Consider the following 24680-nt stretch of genomic DNA (forward strand, 5'->3'; position numbering starts at 1 on the left):
TCCTTATGAAAGAAAGTGAAAGCGTTAGTCGCTCAGTCATGTTCAACTCTTTGGGACCCCATGGACCATAGCCCACCAGGCTCCACTATTCATGGGATTCTCCAGACAAGAATATTGGAGTGGGTTACCATACCCCTCTTCTCCAGGGGATCTTCCTGACCAAGGGATTGAACCCGGGTCCCCTGCATTGCAAGCAGATTCTTTACCATCTGAGCCACAAGGAAGATCAAGAACACTACATTCAAAAACTGACATTCAAACATTACAAATGGGAATGAATATTCCATTCATGAAACACTAATAAGCAAATTTAGAGTGTGAAAGTTATCACTACACAGATGAACACGTCACTTAGGGTAGAATGGCTATCCCGAGTGTACGCTTTACACTGATCAACTTGCTGTGTGATCTTGTAAATTTACTTTACTTCATGGGTGGCAACAGGTAGATTAGCTCCACCGTTAGTAACGGAGGAGCAGTGTGGTTGTCAGCCATCCTTCCTAAGTATGCAGGCCTTCTCCCTTCCCAACCCCCAACACAGCCTCAGTTTTGTCCTGTTTCACTGCAACATTGTTTAGACTATGATAAAGCCCGCCCATACTGGAACTGGTTAAAATATTTTTAAGTATGTATGTTTTTATAATGGGACTCAGTATTACTAACAGCGAAGTGGTTTACACCTGACCAAGAACTTCCCTGGTGGTCCAGAGGTTGATAAGACTCTGTGCTTCCAATGTAGGGGGTGTAGGTTCAATCCCTGGTCAGAGAACTAGCTCCCACATGCCACATGGCCAGTCCGAAAAAAGTATATGGAACACCTGACCGTTTTTTCCAAATCCTATGATACTCAGAGCTTTAAAAAACACACACCAGGTTCAGGAGAGAAAGGCTGGAGGAATAACCACGCGGGTTTGTTTTTCTGGGTGGTAAATGAGTTACACTTAACTCTATAAAACTTGTAATCAATATATGCTATTTTTTTATCGGGGCGGGGATCATTCTCATTTACAAAGCAATAGCATATGTAGGAAACAGCAAAGACGTTAGATTTCCACAGTTTATATTTAGATCATGCTGCCCCAATCCCATTTTTAAATTAGTGACAAAACTGTTTAGAAATGACACCATAAGATGAACTTTATTTTAAAGCTCATAAGAGGCTTCACAATATCAGTTACAAACAGAATCAATGTTTCTTCCATGGTACACCTTCACATGACAATGCACTGTATAACGAGAGATATTTTAAAGATTTTGTTCTGCATGCTGCTAACACATTTCACTAGCTTTTGCTTTTAGTCAATGGATTTTTAATATAATTAATACCAAAGCAAAAGTCATACTCTATTGGACAGAATTAATTTTAGAAAGCCCTTATGAAATCAGACTTAGTCATGTTTATAAACATCCACACCCACACACATGCTGCAATGGAGAGCAAAATGCAAGAAAACTACCTTGGCAGGAACAAATGCTTAAAGAGTTTAATCACAGCCCTCTTGAACAAGCAGTACACTTTATTTTCTCCAAAGACAAAAGTCAATTTCATCCTCAGTGATGCAAATGGTAATACTGCACAGAAGCTTAGTATGAATTCACAATTCCACAGGAATCTGAAAGTTACCAAGGCAATTTTCCCTTTTAGGATCATAAAGACTACAGACTTAAGCTTCTTCTTTTTCCATATAATACACAAAATTTCTAAACATCCTTAAAAAAGAAAATATAAATAGTCTCAGTATGTCATGTAGAATCACATACTATGGCAAAAATATTTTATTAATTGAAGGACGATATCAGTTTCATGTCATCTAGTCCAAGTCCATATTAATGGAACTCTTCTCGTTAGGGTAACATTCTCCATTCTGATGTGGAGGTTCAGCACTGAAATTGTTTTTGCCGTCTAAGTCCTCTTCCTTTTTATCAGTACTCGGGCCATTTGGAGTTCTTTCCAGTTTGGGAGATTCGATTTTTGGTTTGGGTTGTGTTACGACAGGTTCACAAGTGTTATTCAACTCCTAAGAAAGGAAAACAAAACTAATAATCAGACTTTAACTCCAATATGTTTTCAATTACTTTCCTACATACTTAAACCAATATTTTTCAACCAACTCCAATCATACATATCTCAAAGAATTCTACTTGCTCAATACATTTGCCTATAAGTATAGCTTGAAGCCTGATCTAGATATGTAAATATTCTTTTACAATGTGTCAGGGACTTGCTAACTATTCAATTTATTATTAACCCATTTACTCCTCATAGCAATTATTAAAAGGAAGAGAAAAAGCAGTGAGCAAAGAGATGGAATTCAAGCTTATAGCCCATGACCTCAAAGGCTCATGTTAACCTTCTCTGTGGTTGAGTGTTCTTCCAGACAGAGCACCTTCCTTGGTTTTCTTACCAACTTCCTTCAAGCCTCATGAACTCGGCAAGACATTCCCTGATAAAATACCAACCTGGGACTCTCCCCATCGCCAAGTTTCCTAGTCCCTTTGACTACTGTTCCCGCGGCATTTAACACAGTCTGACGCGCCCATGCTGGTTTGCTGCCGCGTCTTTACCGTGGCGGCCACTGGCAGGTGACCCCCCCAGGAGCAGGGACTCCCCTGCACACGGAGCGCTTAACTCCTACAACAACAGCTGCGTGCGTGGTACAAGTGCAACAAATGTGTTTACTGAACTAAATAAATGAAGAAACAGAAACTGGACGAAACTTACAAGGCCTTCCCACATTTTGTAATATCAATAATGAACTATTAATAAGAAATCTGGTCTTGGGATGAGGTAAAAAGATTTAAGGAAAAATGGCTATTTTCAAATCATTGCAACCGGAATCCCTAAGAAACCACAGCAGTAAACACTAGACAGTGACACTCACCTTTATTTTTGCTCTAATTTCCTGAGCACGTACAACGGGATCTTGATCAAGACTCTTTTTAGCCTGAGCATTCATGACATTATTCATCCACTCCATCACTTCATTAACAGACTTCTCAACCTTTTTCATTTCAGACTCATCAATATGGTTGTATTTCTCATCCTAAATGGAAAAACAGAGCCATTCTGTAGAATCAAGTATTTAACAGTAACATCTAATTGGACCCAATTTTCCATGAAGTTCAAATCTATCAATACCGTCTCGTCTCACACACCCAAACCTAATTTCTGACTTAAGACCATTTGTTCACAATGAAGACTCCTTCACTTAAGCAGTAGCTTGTAAATCCAGGGTTCATGTCCTCACTGTGTACAGACTTACGTTATTTCTAAAGTCAGCTGCTATCTTGGCATAGTGCTGCAGCCTCTGTCCTAGTTCTTCAAATATTTTCGGCCTTTCTTCAGCTTCTTGAAACCGAACTTTAATTGGAGTGCCGATTTTCTAAAACCGAATGTGATAAATTAGTATTCGCAGTAATTATATTTTAGAAGTCTACAGTCTGAAACATAAGTACCACTTTCCAGGGGAGAGAAGGCCTACCATTAATTCTTCCAGCTTGTCAACATACGCCTGCTTGGCCTGGTCCTCCCCTTCTTCATAGAGCCAGTTCTCAGTCTCTGTGAGCAGCCTCAGAAACTTTTGATGATCCTACATACAGAACACGAAAATCAGTATCAGTGGCTACCTTACTTTAAAAGCTTTCATGACAGAACAGTCATCCTCAGAAGTGTTCAGTATCAAGCTCATCTTATTTCCAGGATGGCAAACCTGATTACCTGGATTCTCGTCACTGAAAAACATCAAGGTGCAAAAACACGCCACAACTTGCTCCTGACAGTATTTTATACAGGGGAGGGAGTTGGTCTTAGGCTAGTCTCTCTTCACATAAGGATGTTTGAAAATTTGTGGTAAACTGCTCTTATGGACTTAAAATAAATTTTAGAAGTTCAATTTTGCACAATTTGTACACTAAAATGTCATCACATAAGAGCAATTTTCTTCCTATTCTCTAAAACAATTAGGTCTTGATTAGTAACTTCCTACTCACTTCCACAACCACTGAATACTGAAAGGAAACCTAGCCAAGTTGATAGTTCAATCACTGCACACAGAGGTCACTCCTAATCAACTCAGAAAGTATGTGGTTATACTCTAGCTTTAGGTTGAGTAAAGTTATACAAATCCACTCTGGATTTCTATAACTAGCCCAATTTCTCTCCAAGGCCCATCTTCCACAGACATGCTTCTGCTCTGGGATTTATGGTCCCTGACAAACTCTGGAATGACTGGATGAACAAGTCTTGTGGGATAAAGCAATGACAGAGCAACCAAGGCCCTGAGGTCTTTGAAAGCAAGTATTCTCTCCTATTTATGCTTCTACTCCCCCAATAACTATGATGTTGCAGACTATGAATAAACGTGCTGACAGGTTCTCTCTTCAATGGTAAAGAGTAAAGTCACTAGGATAATCTAGTATAAAACTGCACACTGCTAGTTAGCCTCTCTCTCCATGACTCCATTTATACGATTTCTATTTCAAGTTGTCTGTTTTCAAAAAGCTCAAGTTACACAGTCTAGTAGAGGTTTTAAGTGTCAAATTTGGAATTAAGCACTTCAAAGTGAGATTATCTGAATAAAAACACAGCCCTAAACACACCTGCTCGCATATAAACTTTTCGTACGGTCCACACAGCTTGTCCCTGAACTCGTACACATACTCCTCCACCGCATTCTTAGCGTCGTTTCTCTCCTTTTCCAACTTATCCTGCATTATCATCTTGCCCTGTCCAGAAACAAAAGAGGTTAATTCCAATCCTCTGCTAAGTGCGACTGAATTTTAACTATTTAGATTCTGGAGTTAACAAAGTCAACAATTATACCCCCCCTAAAAAAATCAGTTTTAACAGTTCTAAGTTATACCTCATAAGATTCTTCCAACAATCCCTACAAAGTCCTTCATTTTCTAAATACACAGAATGAAGGGTTTTGGTTTTTTTTTAACATTATATAATAAATTGTACAAGGCTTCCCAGGTGGCACTAGTGGTAAAGAATCCACCTGCCAATGCAGGAGATGCAAATGATGCAGGTTCGATCCCTGGGTCAGAATGATCCCCTGGAACAGGAAGTGGCAACCCACGCCAGTATACTTGCCTGGGAAATCCCATGGACAGAGAAACCGGGCAGGCTAGAGGCCATAGGGCCACAAAGAGTTGGACACAATTGAGTGCAACAAATTATGTAACTTTCACAATTCAGATTAACATTAAGGGAACAAAAATTATCTACTGTTTTTATACAATTTTCTTTGTTTTATGTAGTTACATGGTTGTCTCCTACTGGGATTAATACTGACCAATGTGTAACGGCCACACAATTTTGCCACTACATTATTAGTGCTAGCAGTAAAGAGTCTGCCTGCCAATGTAGGAGACACAAGGGACGCAAGTTCGACCCCTTGATCAGGAAGATCCCCTGGAGGAGGAAACAGCATCCCACTCCAGTATTCTTTCCTGGAGAATCCCATGGACAGAGGAGCCTGGCGGGCTGCAGTCCATGGGGTCGCAAAGAGTCAGACACGACTGAAGCTACTTAGCATGCACAAACAAACATACTATTTATCAAATAGAAACAGGGATTTATCATTAAATTTCTAAACACAACGGTCCCATCTCAGTAAAGGAAAACAAGAGTCTCAATCATTTCACCTATCCAAACTACAGAGAAGCACAATGTATTTTAATAGAAATATTTAGTGTGGCCTGAGATACCAATGGTACTGTGCTCTGTGCTAGAAGATATCAGCACTCAATTGCTTCACAAGAACCTGGACAATCAATTTTGCACCAAGCAGAATGATCTATGGTATAGATTTCTTTAATAAAGTTGCAAAAATATTAAGAGAAAAAAAAACTTGCTAAAAATATTTAACTAAAAACCATTACTTTTTGGCTTCCTTCTGCCCCTAAAAGTTGTATAAAACTTATGAAATGTTAAGAATTATAGCCATTTACCTAACAAGGCAAAACAAACAAATACATTCCAAAATAAAAATATTTAAGTGAAGTAATTACCTCTGTTTCAATATACATGTTCAGAAGGTCTTTCCCTAACTGCCAGACCAAGTTGGCTTCAATAGGCAACTCAACATTCACCACCTTTATTTTGGGTTTTTTAGCTTCTGGAGGTTGGTCAACTTTCTTTTCATTAGCCTTGGGAAGAGGGGTTAAAAAAAAAAAAAGAAAAATTCTTAAATAGTTCTTGAATAACAGAAATATCCCTATCATACTTACTGAGGACTCACGCAAAAGTGAAATCCCTAAAATCATAAAGCTGGAAGAATGTGTAAAATCATCTAACTCCCACCCACCCATTTTAAATGAGGGCTGCAATTACTCTTATACCTGCCATACTTCCCCCTTCAAGAATTCACCAGAACATTTTTCATCTCAAATTTAATCTCTCTGGCTAAAGCTTTTCTTCACAGGTCCTTAATTTTCTAATACCTTTAAGCTATGTTTGTGACTTGAAAAAGTCAAAAATACTATTAAATTACCACTTCTTTAAATTATAGTCTATAATAGTACCCACAGATAAGACTCTGATCAGCTGCTAAGCATGTTAGGATCAACTCTATTCCTGTATTATATATTTCAGTTCCTATATTCCAGCTACAGTTATCAGTACACTGATGAGTGCCTTTTAAAATTCCCTGAATTTGGACATGAATTCCCACGAATTTGGACATATACATGTGTATATACATCCATCTCCTTATTTCTACTATCTGCCTTTGAGTTGTACCACTTCTCATAAACAACTCTGCAAGGTCAAAAAAATGTTTACAGTCTTAAAAGAGTAAATGGAATGATGTAGCAAATGCTACATTTACTGTTAACTTTTTCCAAAATACGTAAATACAGGGCTAAAGAAGTAAGTATCTCCTATGGCCTTTAATTTTCCAAGATGCTCTTGGCATTTTCATTTCTGCAGGTTCTTCTAGACACAAATGACAAAGAGCACAACTTCAGCAAACGCAGCCGCAGAACAGATGAGAAGAACCACGGGGCATCTGACATGCACGCTGACCGGCTGCGGCGGTGAGCAGACGCGCCCACGAGGCACAGCAGGCAGGGGCTCTGGGGGACCTGGGGGAGTCGTGAAGGAGGCTAACATCTCAGACGCCACGCAAGAACTGGGACTTGGAAGAGGCTCAACGGCTTGACAATCACAAGGACGGAGACTGTTTTTCAGGTGTTTTCTCCAGGCTTCTGTTTCTGCATCCTGAGAGATCACTTGTCTGTGAGGTGCTGAGAGCTGGGTCACTAGGAGGCGCCTGCCACACCCCCGTCTTCGCCCCTCCTGTGAGCATGAGAACTGCCTCCCACCACCCCCACAATATACTGTGCATGCTCTGGGTGGTCACGAAACACAAGAAAGAGAAGTCGCACCTACACCTGGCAAAAACACAGGAGTGCACCTGGCAAAAAACACAGGAGTGCAACAGATACTGGGAATCGAATGGATGAGAGCCACAGGTATGGAGGTTAAGCTGGGATAAGACTAGCAGTACAACATTAAACCAACTGCTGACAAAACCAACGTATCACAAAATGGCATCCCCTTGGCATGGACAAGGGCCGCTCCCCAGAGGGTCTGGCACTAGTGGTCCCACCTACAGCCAGGAGCAGGAGACGCACCCAGGGCGTGCTCTGACAGGTGTGGGGACCGCCAGCAGGAGCCAGTCAGTGCTCAGCACTAGGTGAGGGGAGGAACACTGAAGTTAAGGAGCCGTCGCTGCCAGACTATCCACAGCCAACTCTTCAAGAGGCGGTGGCAGCTTCTTTCAGAAATCAGAATCCGGACCCCCGAGGGGATCAGTCAGGGTGTGGGAGCTTAAAACCAGATGCTTTTACTAAGAGTAACATGTATTTGGACCCCAGTGGACTATTCAGCAATTCATCTAAGGGTAAAGAGTTCTATCCTCAGAATGAGAGAAAACCAAACTTCTAATGAAAGAATAATTTACATGCAACCTGCACAAAGAACAAAGTTTTGCAAAGCACAGATCTGGAATAACAATGGAAACTTATCACCAGATCATTGTAATTTATATAAATTTGACAGGCAATTTGAGAGGAGAAAAAAGTTTTACTAGACTCCTATAGCCCATGTATTTAACATCGGATGACCTCAAGTGAAAACTCATCACACAGCACTGAGACGAGTCTTTCAGATGCTGGCATTTGCAGGCACCTCTAGCACTAGAGAAGACAACAAAAGCTATGCATTCACCCCTGGTTGCCTGGAGTGGCAGTTATTCAAGAGAAGCTTTCAAGTCCAAAAAGTAGGATAATTAGCTGGAGTACCTCTCACTGGTTTCAGTTGAAAAACATAGAAAATTAACAGGAGAAAAAAAAATCCTATATAGAATAAGGTAACTTGGTGCTTGCTCTTGAAACTGCAGATTGAATGATATCATTAATGATCACATGTCGCAACATTGTCTAATGGAATGAACTAGAAGAGTCACTCACTTTGTCAGCATCTGGGATTTTGTTTTCTTCTGAGGTAAGTTCAGGTGAAGGGGGAGACTGTGAGGTTTGATGACCATCAGTTTGTACCTGGGGATGTGTTCCAGCTTCATTGTTGTCTTGCTGGATATTTTTCTGAAATGAAAGCCCAGGCACAAAGGATGTAGAAAGCAGGTGTACTTGTATAAATTGAAAAGGTTATAGGGCACCAAAGAGTACACTCAATTTCTGAAGTCTTAACAGGGGGGGGAAAGATACTGGATAAAAGCATAAAAAACAAGTATTTGAAAACTTCTTAGATATTGTAAACCTTTAAGAAATTCTTTGAATGATAACAGTTAATATAATAGTTAAATAACACAAGTAGTAGGCATTTTGACTGATGTGATGACAGGAACTCTCCTTCAAGAAGCTCCCCTCTAGCATTGCACAGATATTAATTCTCAGAATCAAGTAGGTTTTCTCCAGGCCTCTCTCCCAAAAATAAGCTTCCAAAACCTAACTTCACCAACAGCCATCACACATCTCAACGTATCTGCATGTCAGTGGACTGAGGAATTAACATAAAATAGCCAACAATCCATCATCTGGCAGCTAGCTCATCACTCCAGTTTAGAGAAACGCAAGACCCTCTCTGTCTCCATGCCCTTTTCGTGACCCAACAGTCTACACCTCAAAAAAATCCCAGGAAAAGAAGAAATGCTAAATGTTAGTAGATGCCTCAATCCCCAGTAGATCAGAGCTTGTTATGATCTTATCCCATCTTAGGGAGAAGCCTGAAGCATTCTAACTTTAATGACTGAAGTCTCTCATTAATTTTCTTCCAGAGCCTCAAGATCCTGAGGCAGACACTGAAGTACCAGAAGCAAGGTATTCCTGGTATATATACATCTAAAAGGTACTAAGAGATTGGATACAACAGGCATTAGAATAATGGTGTCTGTAGCCAGATGAGAAAGCGCTGGTATGTGGTGCTGGTCATTTAGTTCATTACACTGAAGTTTTTCCCGATGAGAACAAAGCTAAGGCTCCGATGCTCCTGTTCCTTAAATGTTCTAGGGAATGACCACAGTGCTAACAGTCTGACCACAGGGATGTCACACTTGCTCATAGGAACTAAAACACTGTAACTGCCTACCTACCTCTTCATTTAAGCTATTTCTGGTTACTGTCTAGAAGTAAACTGTAAGAGCTCATCTATTTTAAAGTTTCTTAGAATTCTTTGGTTGACCATGTAAAACTAACACTTAAGCTAATAGAAGTCTCAATTAACATCAAGAACAATTAACAACTTTCTAAACTCTAGTCAGATACTTCACTTCCTTCCTCCCACAACCCAGAAAACCATGTAAATACAAGCAAGTTAAAAAATACCAAAACTGATTTTTGCCATATGATTAAAAAAAACAAAAAAAAAACAGTTTTAATATCTAGTATATATTTCAATGAACAGTTTTTTAGTCTTTTATTTCTTAATCACCAGTCGGCATTTGACTTCTCAATATGTGACCTATGCCTTAAAAAATATAATGCCAAGAAACTTTGCCCACTCTGAATCAAACTGTCACGTGCTGGTTCAAACAAAGCCACAGAGAATTTAATCACAGTTCACCAAACTCCAGGCTGTACATTACCATCACCTAGAAATTGCTATCGTCATCATTAACGAAAATTCTAATTATCATGAAGAAAAACACTTTAACCTTTTCCTACCCATCTCTTCAGGCTTAGAATTAAGTTTACTACATATTCCATCTCAAAGGCTTACCTACAAACTTACCTCAGCGTCTGGGTTTTCTGGCGGCCTCTGATTCTGACAGTCCATGTCGGCTTCAAGAGAAGACCCTTCATTCTCCTCGGCTGGGACCTTCTCCACCATAGACGCTGTAGAGATGGTGAAAATGCCATGGGTATTGACTCGCACTTTGACTTTCACTCGAGATTTTTCTCCATCCTTCTGTGCCGAAACATTCTGAACAATGAAGCGGCCTACAGCAAAAAGAAATCGACAATTTCAGAACCAAATCTAAATCTATCATGCAGACAAAGGCTAAGAAAGACTGCGATTCCAAAATTCCATTTTCTCTACCAACTGAGTTAGACTCAAGTCCTTTAGTGTATACCAGAAACATAACCTTTTAAAATAGACTCATAAGTACATAGCATACTTACAATACTTGGGATTAGTCTTAAAATGCCATGAAACCTTCAAAGGCAAGGGCACTCTTGTGACTTTCTATTTAACACTTCTGACACAGACACTGTGTGAGATACAGACCAGCCATCCTCACTTCCTCCTACCCCACTTTACAGGGGAGCACACCCTCAACATGAAAATCCCAAGTATATGGCTAATGATATCAAGCACTTGCCTCATTCTGATTCTGTAGGAACTTCACAGTAGGGTATACTGTTTTCTGACTGATCTAAACATTTTATGTTTCAAATAGGAGAGGTGAGGTAAAATCTGTTATTAAAGCCTAAAATTATGATGCACTACAGCAGTTCCAGACCATGACTAAGTAGAAATCAAGAGTGGTAACTCTGACCCAGACTCCCTGGGCTTGAATCCTGGCCCTGTGATGGCTGTAAGTTACTTTATGCTTCTACAGTTTGAGTTCTAAGGGTTTATAGTGAGCACTTACTATGGAACTAAGTGCTAGGTGTTAGTTACCACCTCTACCAAACTATTGTTAGCACAAATATCTGCTGAAAAAAAAACTAAGTGTTTTGAACCTATTATGTGCAAAGCACTACAAGGGATTTAATAGTCTTGTATTTAAAGTCCTGTTTACACAAACACACAGAAAGTTAGATTTATATAGTAGGTCAGTGAAATAGGCTGGAACAGACCTTCATTGATTATCTAATCACTAGGTTCAGGAAGTAACTGTCATAAGATTCAGTTAAAGAAATAGCATTGACCAAAGGGTACTCAAGAAGACTCACAGGAGACATATTTAAGATGGCTCTGTTAAGTGTGTGCAGGCTTTTCAGTTTTGGTGACAAAACAAGAAAGCTAATGCTAGGCTAAAGAGCTTAGATTTTATCCCTCTGTTGAATGGGGACTACAATCCAGCCTGTCAAAATTTTAGTCTGGTCTATATTCAATGATTACTTAATCTATCAACAAACACAAGAAAAAATTATTTTAAAATATAAAACCCTCCTGTGTCAGAACATTTTCAGTTTTAAGGATTAAGAAAGAAAACACAACTGGTCAGGTCAGACTCCTTCGGACAATTCCACTATGAAACAGTGTTGGGCAAAGGTGAGTCCTGACAAGATCTAGCAATACTAGCTTATTTTACTTGGGAAAAGAGATACAAGAAAATGCCTGTAGGTCTCCCAGATTTTCAGTGTTACTTTAGGCCAAAATAGATGGACAGTGTCAAACTTCTCAAAGAAAAATGTACCCCCAAAATGTACTTTTTAAAAAAAAGACTACAATACAAAGGTACCTTTCAGAGATAGTTTCAATGGCTTCCAAGCCAGGTTTTAAACTGAACTAATGTTCTGCAAGTAACATTTCACCCAGAAGAAAGGTTAATACTAAAAGTGGGTAATAATAGTCAAGTATAGACTGTATCAGAAAAGGAAAAACACTCAAGTGTTCCTACACACACACAAGTCATTTCATCTCTTTAGGCCATTTAGTCATCTATAAAAGAAGAGACTTCCCCATCTTCATTACTCCAAATTGAAACTGTCCTCACATTTTCAATTATGTTCCATTTCACGTTTTCATTGCGTTCTACTCAACACTGCTAAAAGCAGAGCGTTTAAGTTGGTACACTAAATCTTCAAAAGAATAAATACACAATTAACTGCTTACCTATTTTTGCTTCTGGATATGGAACTCCTTGAGGATCAGAATAGAAAGCTTCTAGCTCAAAAGGCCCACTTCGTAAGAACGTGAGAACTTTGGAGAAAGGAGCAGCATGGTTTCTACTGAACACTTCATGGACACTAAGAGAAAACCAAAGGTACTCAGTACTTCAAGGGTTCAAGCTCACTGTGCCACACAAACAGAACACAATCTAAAAGCTTTATCAACCCCATCTCACCATTTATAACCCAACATGAGAGAAATATTTTGGTAAGTTTGATTGCTAGAAGATCTCAGTTAATCAAACACTCTACCATGAATGTCATACGTTCATTTTTTTTTTAAATATTAAAACCAAGTATCTGAACGTTATTTTCTCCTACATACCCTTCAGCATCTTCTGAATCGTGGCTCCAGACCAGAGATATTGGGAAAGGAACTGCATCAGTGACAGAAAATTCTCTAACTTTAAATGCTGGGGAAAGGATTGCACACTTAAAAAAGAAAAAGAAAAAAAGATTATCATAAGCACATGAAAAATTTCACTCAGCTTCTAACATAAAGACCAATTCAAATAGGACGGGTAGGTTCAAATTCAAAACTGCTTCCAGTGTATATATATTGTCTTATGCATAAAGTATTTATCATCTAAACACTAGATATAAAGATAAATAATAGTGGCATTCACTAGATAAAAAGATAGTACAACAAATCTTCCAATACTGGAAGATCCTTGTGTCCCCACAGCCTTAAGACTTATTGAAAGTAACTCCCTGGTGGTGTCTAACCGGGCACAGGACTCTACCAGGATGAGATAAAGCAGAAGTGGTTTGAGAAATGACTCCCAGAGAGATGCGAAGACAGTACCTGCAGTGCACACCCTCTGGCCACCGCTTCATCTGCATTGAGCGTCGTGCTAACATCTTTTCCAAAGAATTTGGCAATTTTTTCTTTCACAGCTGGAATTCGTGTAGTGCCTCCAACTATCTCGACAGCACTCACATCCTCTACTTTGAGCTGAGTTTGTTCCATCAGCGAATAAAGGGGAGCTTCTATCTTCTGCAGTAAGTCAGCACAGAGCTCTTCAAATTGTGCCCTTGGCAGTTAAGAGGAAAACGTTAAGAAAATTGATCTTAAGGCCAACATTCTGCCCTACTTTTTAAATAATTCTTATCAACCCAACAAACTTTTTTCTTCTCAGACACCCTGAATTCCACATGGGCCAGGTTTAGCCATACCATAATTCATAACTTTTTTCCCTAAAAATATACAAAATCCAGATGCAGAAGGGAGAATGAAAAGAAAATTAGTAACTAGAGAAGAAATCACTTTTGTATTAAGATTTCCATTCTTAGTCCTTAATATTTTATGTGATCCCATTTTCATCACTTTGAAAATTTCCATTCAGTTCAATATATTTCTGTGAAATATATTATGAAAACATTTTTCAATCACTGGCCCAGAAATAATACTAGAAAGACTTCACTATGAGGACACTTAGCGCAGATCTTGTTAAAAACCCTTAACCCTCTTTGCAGCAGCAATTCTAGTTCTAATGATGCTGACAGTCTTTCAGGTAGTGCAATCTTGAAATGTGGGCCAAGACTCAGTAGACCACAGTTAGAACTGACACCCGGACTACAGTTTCAGCAAGAAGTTCCTTCTATCTCATCTGTCAGAATCTGAGACACACCTGTTCATCTTTCCGGAAACATCCTTGTCATTCATGAAGCACTCGATGTTCAGTGGTAGGTCTGTGCTGTTAGAGCTCATTAGCTTTTTCAATTTTTCACACTCCTGATACAGACGAAGAAGTGCTCGAATTTTGGATTTTGCATCCAACTTGTACTTAGTTTTAAATTCTGCACAAAAGTGTTCCACTAACTTTGCATCAAAGTTTTTTCCTCCTAAGAAGGGATCAAAAGCTGTTCCCAGTACCTAATTTAGTTAAAACAACAAATAATCTGGTTATTTTCAATCATATTTGTAACCAGAATCTTAAATGTTGCTAACTCAAACAATCAAATAGGCTCAAAGTTTCTATTTAAACTACAACATGAAATCCAACTCAATTAGGATGTATGTCACTATAAAATCCAAATGAAATGCTACATCTCTATGATATTTTTAATTCTAATGATTACATAGAAAATAATCTTAGAAAGTTTTTCTTTCCTAAACAAGAACAACAAAGAATATGCTAAGACAACTGCATTGTCTTTATGGAGATCAACCTTAGGGACAACTCTTTTAATAGCTTTATCCCAAACTCTTCATTACCCAAGAAGCTCAGTAGCTTAAAGTAACAACAATTGCCACACATTAATATCTGGGTCACTTAGTTCCAATTTATGACCTTACCTTCAATTTTCCCTTGTTAAAGGCACAGGCAGAGACTTGAAAAGCTGAATGCCCCATATCAACAAAAACCACTATTCGAGGCTTCTCATCCAGGCTTGGGAGATCCTGCTTATAAATTCCATAATTCAAAGCAACTAAAAGGAAATTAGTATGTTTCAATACTTCAGTTCACATTCTTTCAGTAATTTCATAGTTACCGATATAATTACACATGCAGAGAACCTGAGTGTACTTCGACCAATTAAAGGTGAACACATTTCTTTTATATCTAACTTCATACTTCATCCCTTTCTGATTTTACAACAATGTTCCATCACTTTTCAATATATGAAGAGATGTGACAGAGAAGACATATGTAATGCAAAAACAATGGCATGTACACCACACAAAACCACACACGGACAGTATCAGACTCATTACACAGTACTTACATTTGAACCACAACCTGCTAGGAGACTGCTTATCCAAAAAAATTTAAGAATTTAATATATAACTAGAGCAACTACAGTTCCTACCAACTGGATTCAAGGCAAATAACTGATCTATCTTAAACAGTCTATGGTTCGCTTTTTCTGAATTTTGAAACCACTGTGTATACTGAAGAACACACCGTTAGCAATACTTTAAGAATCCTTAAAATATCTATGAAAAATATGCTCAACAAAGTCTTATTTGCTTTGCTTGAATGCACTAGGGTGTAACTGACTTTGAGTCCATCCTTAATCACAATGAACTGACACAAGCGCTACTGAGCACTTTGTTCCCCACTGACTCACTCCTAGCAAAGTGCCTAGGCAAATGGCACAGCTTCAATCAACATCTGACAGAAGAGGAATGACCGACTCCCAACCACCAACAATTGGGAAACGTATAAGGGGAAAAAAAATTTTCCGATAAATCAATAGTCAAGGTAGTTCTAAAACCCCATAATAAGGTTGTGGGAAAACTTGCTTCTCAACTATAAAAACAATGTAAGGAAATAAAAAAACTAAACCCAACACAACTATTTCAAAAGATTAAAAAATATACACAAGGTTTCCTAATGAAAATAGATGCATCCATTTGACAAAGTTCCAACTTCTCACTAAAACAAGCATCTAAAAGACTAGAACTTTTGCTTTCAAATCTAAGTTTTTTAATAGGTGGTATTTCTACATGGAAGTGTTTGATAACAGGACCACGTGTTCTTAACTTTAGTTTCAACAGTATGTTAACTTTTACACAAAAACAGTTTTTTTCTTACCAGCTGTCATGTCATTCATGAGTCTTAAGCAGTTTAAGCCAACAATCTGGGCAGCATCTAAGACAGATCGCCTCTCAGCATCTGTGAAGAAAGAAGGGACCTGCAAACAAGAAGGGAAAAAATTTTAACTTACCTAGAAAACCAAAATACATACAAACCCCTCACAACCACCAGTGATCAATTCACAACAGTTCAGCTAAACAGGTGCCTAGCCATGTCATGAAACAGAAGAAGGGCTTTAGACTAAGTTTCTGGCAAGTTCTTTAACTTTAAGAAACAGTAACTACTTTTGAGAAGATTGCCCTAAAATTTTAAGTATCAGGTTTATTATAACCAAATTTTAACCTGAAATAAAAACTAATCAAGATATTCATAAGATGTATTACCAGTTCTTTAAATCTGACAAAGTTTTACATTTAGGTGGTAAATGTACATTCTAAAGTGGTCTTATTTCTACTGACATTTGAAAATTATTCTGCTAAGTCATCATTAAATGTAATTACACTATAGAGACTACAGGAATTTAAAGATAATACAAAGTTGATCTAGTCACTGCCCTTTGGTTTGCTATTCTTTGGATTTAAGCATTAATAGATGGGATACCTTTTAATTCAGCAGACCTGTTAAGATTACAAAATGAAACTCTGTCAAAGCCTGTTGATTTTTCTAACAGGAAGAACAAATAACAGATCATGGGATAGGTTCTAAAGGTGCTGTCTTCTACCCAGATGAACTCTTTTGATCACTTTCTAAGACACCGTTTTAACTAGCACATTTTTCCAGAAGAGCATCTAATAATACATCCATATAATCACTTAGCTGGAAAGTACCTAAGAGAAAATTTGGTACAGGAGCTTCCACATTTTCTCCCTAAGTATCTATAAGTGCTTCAAAAAGAGCGCCAAGAGCAAAGGTGGGTCTCTGCTCATCTTTCCAATCAGAACCCTTCTTTCTGCAGTTTTCCATATGAGGTTATCTAAAGGGAAATGGGGGGAGGAGGAAGGACCACTGACTTAAAAACTTTAACTTTGTGCTGTCACTTCAGTCATGTCAGATTCTGTGTGACACTGTGGACTGCAGCCCGCCAATCTCCTCTGTCCATGGGATTCTCCAGGCAAGAATACTGGAGTGGGTTGCCATGCCCTCCTCCAGGGGATCTTCCTGATCCAAGCCACGTCTCTTACATATCCTGCATTATAGCAGGTGGGATCTTTACCACTAGCACCACCTGGGAAGCCCCTCTTTAACAGCATTTCTCCAAAATATTCCTTTAATAAAACACTTTCTGTCTTACAAGAGAAACTTCAGCCTTTCTGCCTCTCTTATCTCAGGATTCTCTCATATCCCAAGGTGCACCACCATAAAGGCTCCTGACAGGTCTGGGCAGGTCACCCTGCCAATAGAAGATGGCTCCTGTACACTTCAAATCCTCCTGACTAACTTATCAACTGTCCATTCAAAGTAGTGAGTTTACCAATGCTAAAAACCTGGGTTCTGTGACTACTGGTCAGTTATGTTTTTTTTTTTTTAAGATATTTTTATGTGGACCATTTTTATTTATTTTTGATTTTAATAAAATATTCTATTTAACCCAACATCTCCAAAATATTTCATATTCTTTATTTTATAGTAACTCTTCAAAACCTGATGTGTATTTTATGCATACAGCATATCTCGGTTTTGACTAGCTCTATTTCAAGTGCTCAGAAGCTATGTGTGGCCACTGGCTACCATATTGGAGAATACAGATTTAGAATTCTAGTAATTTAAGGATGTAAGAACCTTAAAGTCATTTAATCTTTACCATAATAAACTTCTGATTTTCACCACATGAAAATTCTAACCCAGAGGAATAAGTAAGTTACTGACTCAGGTCAAACGATAAGTTCTCTTTTCAGAGTACATTACCGCATAATTTTTCCATTTGTTGGACATCTTTAGTGACCATCAAGCATATCACCATTTGTGAAGTATATTATATATTGGAAGACTTGATAAAATTTTGCTAGCAGTTCAAAAACATTTAAGGCATGAAATCTTTTTTGAGTGATGTAGACCATTTTTACATTGACTCTGTTATAATACTGCTTCTGTTTTAGGTTTTGGCTTTCTGGCCTTTAGGCATGTAGGATCTTAGCTCACCGAACCTGCACCCCCTGCATTGGAAGGTGAAATCCCAACCACTCGACTGCCAGGAAAGTCCCTTGTTAAAACTATTGCTCACCAAGAACTGGTTCTCATGTGTGGGTGAAATCTCTCGTGGACGTATACAGTTGTCTCTCAATACAGTTAACTAACTTTAGAACATCCTCCAATTTGATCAGCCAGTCTGTATTTTCAAAAAGCCCAACAGGAGATTTTGATATGTACCACCATGCAAAAAACTTTGCAACTTCTAGCTAAAGATAGCATTCAAACCTACTCTGCAATGCTGCTGAACACTGTAGTGATACAGTCCAGCAGAATTCTGATCTCTGGTAGTAGAACAGCTTTCACACATTTAATACTAAAAAGCAACATGAAGAAGGCAAATTAAAACACATTGCCTTGCTGAATTCTACTTACTGAAATAACACAATCTGTTACTGGCTTCTTGAGGTTGTTTTCAGCAGTTTCTTTTAACTTAGTCAACAGCATGGCTGTGATCTGCTCCACACTGAACAGATGTTCTTCATCCATGTACATCACCTGCGTTGAGGAAAGAAAATGCTCTCATTACTGCAGCCCTTAAAGCTACATGCTACTAATATTAACTTCCAAACATTATTACATATTCTCTTCCAGAAAACCTTTATTGTTTTGGCTGTTTAAAAGGAGGAAAGGGAAAAGAAAAAAGAAAAGTGGATAGGAAAGCAAAGCAGAAGGATAAAAGAAAGCTTCCTCCCCAGAGATGAAGAGGAGAAACGAAGCTGGGGCATGTTTTCCCCTACCCAAAGTACTAGACCAAGCACCACAGAGAGCAGTGAAGTGCCAACCTCACTGAAGAGATGAATCACGGAGATGAATAGGATTTTGTGCAGATCATAAGACAGGAATGCCTCTGTACTTTAAAAAAGGTTTCTGCTTGTATTACACTAGAGCTCTCCAAACAACTGCAAATAAGCTACAGTGGAACAGACTGCTTTTGATACAATACCACAATCTAGATTTCTTTAGACACCAGAAATTCTAAATTTTTCTAATTGCCAAGATGTTATAAGAAACACAAACTAAGTTGTATAGCAGAATATACTATCTGAGTAATTCTTCAAGGATGATTTAAACACAGACCCATAGTTGAAGAGAAACCAGATAAAAAATTAAAAACCACTTTGTCCAATTACAGAACTGAGTTAAATACTTACTAAGAATTAAGTACTCTTCTCTGTAGATGAACTGAACAGTTTCTTAGTAAGGAATCTAACGTTGTTCAATTAAATTACCTTTATTCCAACTCCACCATTTTTCATTGGAACCAGATCATAACTTAAGTTTTCCTTCTCCTTTTGAATGAAGGGGTCATTGAATGCTCGGCCATGAAACCTCTTAAAATTAGACACTGTATTGTTTGCATGAGTGATTTGCTGGAGAAAAAAAAAAATTAAATTCTAATTTCAACATCTATCACTAATTACAGCAATTAAAAAGCAAGTCACTTGTTCAACTCAAATCACCAGGATATAAATAACTTGCCCAAGAGCCCTGAATTTCTCCACCAATAAATACACTTTCTCTCCTTTTCCTACAGAAATGCCAGGAGGGAAGCAGTGAGAGGAATACACACACAGGCTTCCAAATCTGCAAGATGAATTCAAAGGTAATGGAACTATCAACTAAAACTCTGAACAAGCCCCAGGAACTTTATTTCATTCCTTTTCTCCCACTGAACTTGTTTTATACCTAACGAATAACTGAAATAGGGTAATTAGAAAGCCCTATAGTCCAATCACATTTTTCTAAAAAGGAGTTAACTCTTATAGTCTATTAAGTCGCCAAGTGGCCAGGATAAGTTATTCTGAGCCACAAGATGTATGGAATGCTACTTTTCTTATCAATAGCATGGAATATGAATAATCTATACCAAAAAGCAGAAAAGGTAAGGATAGGCCAGTTGTTCCATGGTGTAAGGCTGAGCACTCTGGACTCTGAAAAGGTTAAGGATGATTCAAACAGTTTCCATATGAGGAAATGCTTTCAACTGCTTGTAGGTATTTTTGATGATTAGGCTCTGGAGATACAAAAGTCACACTTGATAGTATACTTCACTCAAAGATGTCAGCAGTGGGAAACCTTTTATTTAAATCACAAAAATAACTACAATAAAAGATGAAAAACTAAGACTTCTAAAGTGACTAGTTTGAAAACAGCAAACCAGTTCACTGTTTATTTCTCTCTCTGATCTACTTGATTCTGGAACTGAGATGACAGATGTCTAGTACTCCATAGGCTAGATCGAAGCCTCAGTGGATTCTCCTTGTGTAACAACAAGGCAGTGGATCTCAGGTCTGGGATGGGAATCTTCTCTACAGCCAGTCAGGGAGGCTGTTACCTCACCAGACTCTCCCTTCTGAGTAGGTCACTCTGAGTGCCATGACCATTTCTTTTCCCCACTTTGTCTTTTCTTTTGTTCCTCTCTTCCAGCTAGCCATGACATAGAATTCCAGCGTTTATAGAGTTTTGTTTCCGTTGTAGCAATACTATTTTTTGTATTTAAAAGAATTTTTTCAACCTTTTTTTTTAAATTATGTAAATCTGATGTATGCTGCTGCTGCTGCTAAGGTGCTTCAGTCGTGTCCAACTCTGTGCGACCCCAAAGACGGCAGCCCACCAGGCTCCCCTATCCCTGGGACTCTCCAGGCAAGAACACTGGAGTGGGTTGCCATTTCCTTCTCCAATCTGATGTATAACCTTGTGTAAATTTAAGGTATATAGAATATGTTTACTTTGGCATGTTTACATATATAGGACTGCTTTCAGTCCCTTTCTTAGATTTTCATATTTCATATTTATTTTTTCTCCCCAATCCCCAAAATTCAAGTTACAATGTGAGCCCTAAATGGGAGTCACACAGGTAAATTGTCAAGTCCTCTTAATAAGGAAAATTAATTCCAATAACTTATTTAGCCCAATATATCTAACATACTGTCATTTCAACATGTACTCATTGTAGAAAACTGATAAGATGGTTTTAAGATGGTTTTCTTTTTTATTTCATTTTAAGCCTTCAAAATCACATGTATTTCATACCTTATATTTTAATCCAGATTAGGCACATCTCAAATGCTCAAGAACTGTATTTAATGGCTACTCTGTAAGACACCACAGGCCTAGACAACAAGTTCCCCTTAATTACAAAGTAACTTGAAAACGCTTTTAAACAATGTAACTTCTTAGAAGTTCCTTCTATAAAAGGAATCTTTAACTCTTAAATGAGTATCATGAGAAACTTCACATGAAAGAATTTCATGTATCTGTTTTTAAAAATCAAATGTCTTAGAAAATAGGATACACAATAAAAACTAAGGTTGGAAGATTAGAGTGTTAAAGTGTATCTTATTCAATAAAACAAAAGGAAGAGAAAAGGAAAATAAGGATGCAAAGGCTCCTAAGTGGAGTAGGAAATAGTAACCCACTCCAGTATTCTTGCTTGGAAAATTCCATACACACAGAAGCCTGACAGGCTACAGCTGATGAGGCTGCAAAGAGGAGGACACGACTGAGCGACTGCACGTACATGCGAGGGCTCATAAGCAATACTTGCATGATCTTTCACAAACTCAAAAAACAGATAGGCTTAGGTATTTCATATTCTTGTATGTTTCTGAGATTTTACTTTTAAAATATCTTCTTTTAAAAATGATCAGAATCCTCTTGAACATACCTGATTTTTGGCTGCAACTCCAATTGTTCTGTTTTTTGATCCAAATGATATGACTGATCTAGAAAAGATGAAAAAAAAAAAACCATGTTTCACAAATGTAAAGAAGCATAAATGTGGATTTTTTTTTAACTAACAAGAGGAAAATTCTACTATAAATTTCCATTCTTCGGCAAGGGGGACACAATTTAGCACAATTTTGGAGCCTAAAGCTTTGGTCAGCTTCTCTATGAGGGCCCAACTTAACTGCGACTCTGAGAATCCTATCGAGGTGGCAGCCATACTCCCAATACTCCAACCCGAGACTGCTCGAGGCTCAGAGGACACTTTCCAAGAGCACAAGGACCAGCGTAAATCTCCAGGCCCCAATCATTGGGAAGTGGACATTAACTCCGACAATGTTTTGAACAGTTAAAACTGTATTATTAGCTTGGTCCTAGACACCACTGACAAAAACATGGTGTATCTACTTGGCAGTTACCAACTTAGAAATCTAAATATCACTATCCTACGTACTGCTCTTCTAATAGACCATTTGACGCTTTAGAAAATGTTTATATAACGAGAAACAAGTGGGCCTAAATTATGCTTCCGGAATTTAAAAGCACAAAAGAGGGTCCTATACAGAAGACTCTACTTGAGCAAGTCAAGTAAAAATGACGCAGAGCAAGTACCACAACAGAACCAAGTAAAAATGCTGAGCAAAATGACTGAATAATCTGTTACATTTTAAGTCAGCTTTTAAGAGATGAAGTGACTGGTAACTGTGAAATAGCCCGCAGAGCACTGGGAACAGACTGCCAGCACAGAGCAGACACAACAGCAAGAGTCTTGTCAGAAGGATGGAAGCGAATTAGGTTTCAGATCAGAAGGCAGGAAAAGAGTAACAGCGCGATATGAGCAAAATGGGAACACATTGAGGGCATTAAATACCAAGCCCAATAGACATCTCAGACCTAAACTATCTGAGCAGGTGCTAAATAGCCTCCGAAAAGCCAGAGAACTGTTGGAGCAACGGCTGGACCTTTAAAATACCTTCCGGAAACAGTCACTCCCAACTCAAAGTAAACATACAGTTGCCAGACAAGTTTACTCATTTTCCAAGGGGAGAATAAAATTAATTACACCAAACAAATTTATAGTAGCCAACGCAGTTGAGTCAAACATCTATTATATAAAATATTAAACTCCAATACTGGCCTCCGCTTGTATTTTTTGAGACACACCTGTCATCCTTAGTTTCACAGTGATCTCTATAACCACAAATACAATTTTTTCCTACAATAGCTTTTCTTCCTTTTATTGGCCTAAAGGGAACAAAGCTATAAACTGTATCTAGGCATGAAAACCTGAGATTCTTTTTCCTTACTATACTCCAATTAGAGACGTTGGCACCGCTAAAGAAAAGACTGTAGATTTATAAAAGGGTTGATGTATGAGATGCTTACGGACTAAGTCTTCCCAATGGTACTGACACTGTCTCTGCTTGGGTATTTTCTCCTTTCCATTCACTTTTACAAATGTTCATCTGCACTCAAATATTGATAGAAACACAAGTCATTTCACCTCTGGGCTCAATGCTTCACTCCTTATACGCTATATTCACAAATTTAGACCCTCTCCAAAAAAAGTTGCTTTTTAAAACGTTACCCTTTGCCCACCTCATGCCGCTGCAGAATATACCGTTTAATTCAGTGACAACGTCCAGCTCTAGTGTACAAGTGTGCAATTTTTATTTTCTCTCATTTAAGCTGTGCAAAATTAAAAAAAAAAGAAGAAAAACTGGAACACGATTCCTCTGTAATGGCTTTCATGAAACGAGCAAAAAGGCCCTTTACATCTTTCACGAATGATCCAAGCCTGAGTAAGAAGACACACTCATCTATCAAAACAGTGAGTCTGTGGTCGCTAACAACAATCCACTGGCTCACAGCACAAGCAGCAGCATACAGGCTCTGGAAGCTTCCAGCTCATTTCGAGATTCACAATGCGGAAGAAAAGGCTCGGCAGCCCCAGCTCTGCGGTGCGCAAAGACAGGCTCGGAAAGAGAGGGACGAGCTGGGGGCGGCTCAGCCAGCTCCGAGAAACCGGGTGGGGAAACGGGGGCGGCCGCGAAGGAGCTGGCAGAGGCTTCTCGCCAAGAAAAGGGAGCCAAGTCTCCGGCTTGGCCCCCGATCGGCTCCCAGGAGGAAGCCCGCCTGAAGTGACCACCCCGGGGAGACTCGACTCTCGGGCTTCCCTTGGCCCCCGCGAATTCCAGAGACACCCCCTCTCCGATATGCGGCTGCAGGCGCCCTCCCCTACGCGGCGGCCAGGCAGTCCGCATCCTGATCCCCACGGAGGAGGGCACCGCTCCCCACACCGCGCTCGGTTCGCCCCCAGGTTCCGCGGCCAGCCGCAAGCCTGGGTTCCCCACGATCCCCAGCCCCCGCCGGCTCCCCCCCCCCCCCAAGCAGGCTCCCACTTACGGGGTGCACCGGTCGCTGAACTCGTTGGCGATGGTCTCGATGCCCCCGGCCCGGGCCACCGCGATGTAGCAGCTCTGCGAGCCCACGTCCAGCCCCACTACCGACATGGCCGGCTCTCGGTCCGCCTCCGCCTCGGCTCGGTATGAGTCTGGGTCTGCGTCCTCCTGGCGGCCGCTTCCTGCCCCGGCCGCGCTCGACTCCCGTGGGGTCCGCTCCTGTCACGCGGGCGGACGGACGGACACACGGACAGTCTGCCGGTCTGACACCTCCGACTTCCCGGGGACAGTGGTGGTTCGCAGAGCAGTAGCCACGGGAGAAAGCGGTGCTCGGTGTCCGCGAGTCGCTCCGGAGCTCGCGCTGCCGGCCTGGATCTTCCGCCGCTCGCTCACCGGCGCTCTGCTGAACTACCGACCCAGAAGGGGAGGTCCCAGAGCCTCAGCCTTATGT

General features: G+C 39.5%; 1 protein-coding gene across 2 annotated transcripts; it reads right to left on the reverse strand.

Moving 5' to 3' along the window:
* Positions 1 to 1111: 1111 nt before the first annotated feature.
* HSPH1 (heat shock protein family H (Hsp110) member 1) lies at positions 1112 to 24676 on the reverse strand. Of its 2 annotated transcripts, XM_020884387.2 has the most exons (18): positions 24234 to 24675; positions 21769 to 21826; positions 19331 to 19471; positions 18474 to 18596; positions 15909 to 16008; positions 14666 to 14799; positions 13998 to 14242; positions 13172 to 13400; positions 12692 to 12798; positions 12311 to 12444; positions 10256 to 10464; positions 8479 to 8610; positions 6016 to 6153; positions 4600 to 4725; positions 3483 to 3590; positions 3264 to 3383; positions 2883 to 3044; positions 1112 to 2018 (listed from the first exon to the last, which is right to left on the reverse strand). In XM_020884387.2, exons 1-18 carry the CDS (start codon positions 24338 to 24340, stop codon positions 1812 to 1814), a joined length of 2580 nt encoding a protein of 859 aa, XP_020740046.2. In that variant the 5' UTR covers positions 24341 to 24675; the 3' UTR covers positions 1112 to 1811. The 2 variants fall into 2 exon arrangements, with proteins under 2 accessions (XP_020740046.2, XP_070327858.1); XM_070471757.1 differs by lacking the exon at positions 8479 to 8610 and having other exon boundaries at positions 24234 to 24676.
* Positions 24677 to 24680: the final 4 nt, after the last annotated feature.

This window comes from Odocoileus virginianus, chromosome 8 (assembly GCF_023699985.2).
Source record: "Odocoileus virginianus isolate 20LAN1187 ecotype Illinois chromosome 8, Ovbor_1.2, whole genome shotgun sequence".
Classification (NCBI taxonomy): Eukaryota; Metazoa; Chordata; class Mammalia; order Artiodactyla; family Cervidae; genus Odocoileus; species Odocoileus virginianus.

Coding starts and splice junctions, on each gene's coding strand:
- HSPH1 (XM_020884387.2), bottom strand. CDS start 24,340: ATGTCGGTAGTGGGGCTGGACGTGGGCTCGCAGAGCTGCTACATCGCG. Junction 12,799..13,171: donor CCAGAGGGTGTGCACTGCAG/GTACTGTCTTCG, acceptor TTCTTTTTTAAG/TGTGCAATCCTTTCCCCAGC. Junction 3,591..4,599: donor AAAAGTTTATATGCGAGCAG/GTGTGTTTAGGG, acceptor TTCTGTATGTAG/GATCATCAAAAGTTTCTGAG.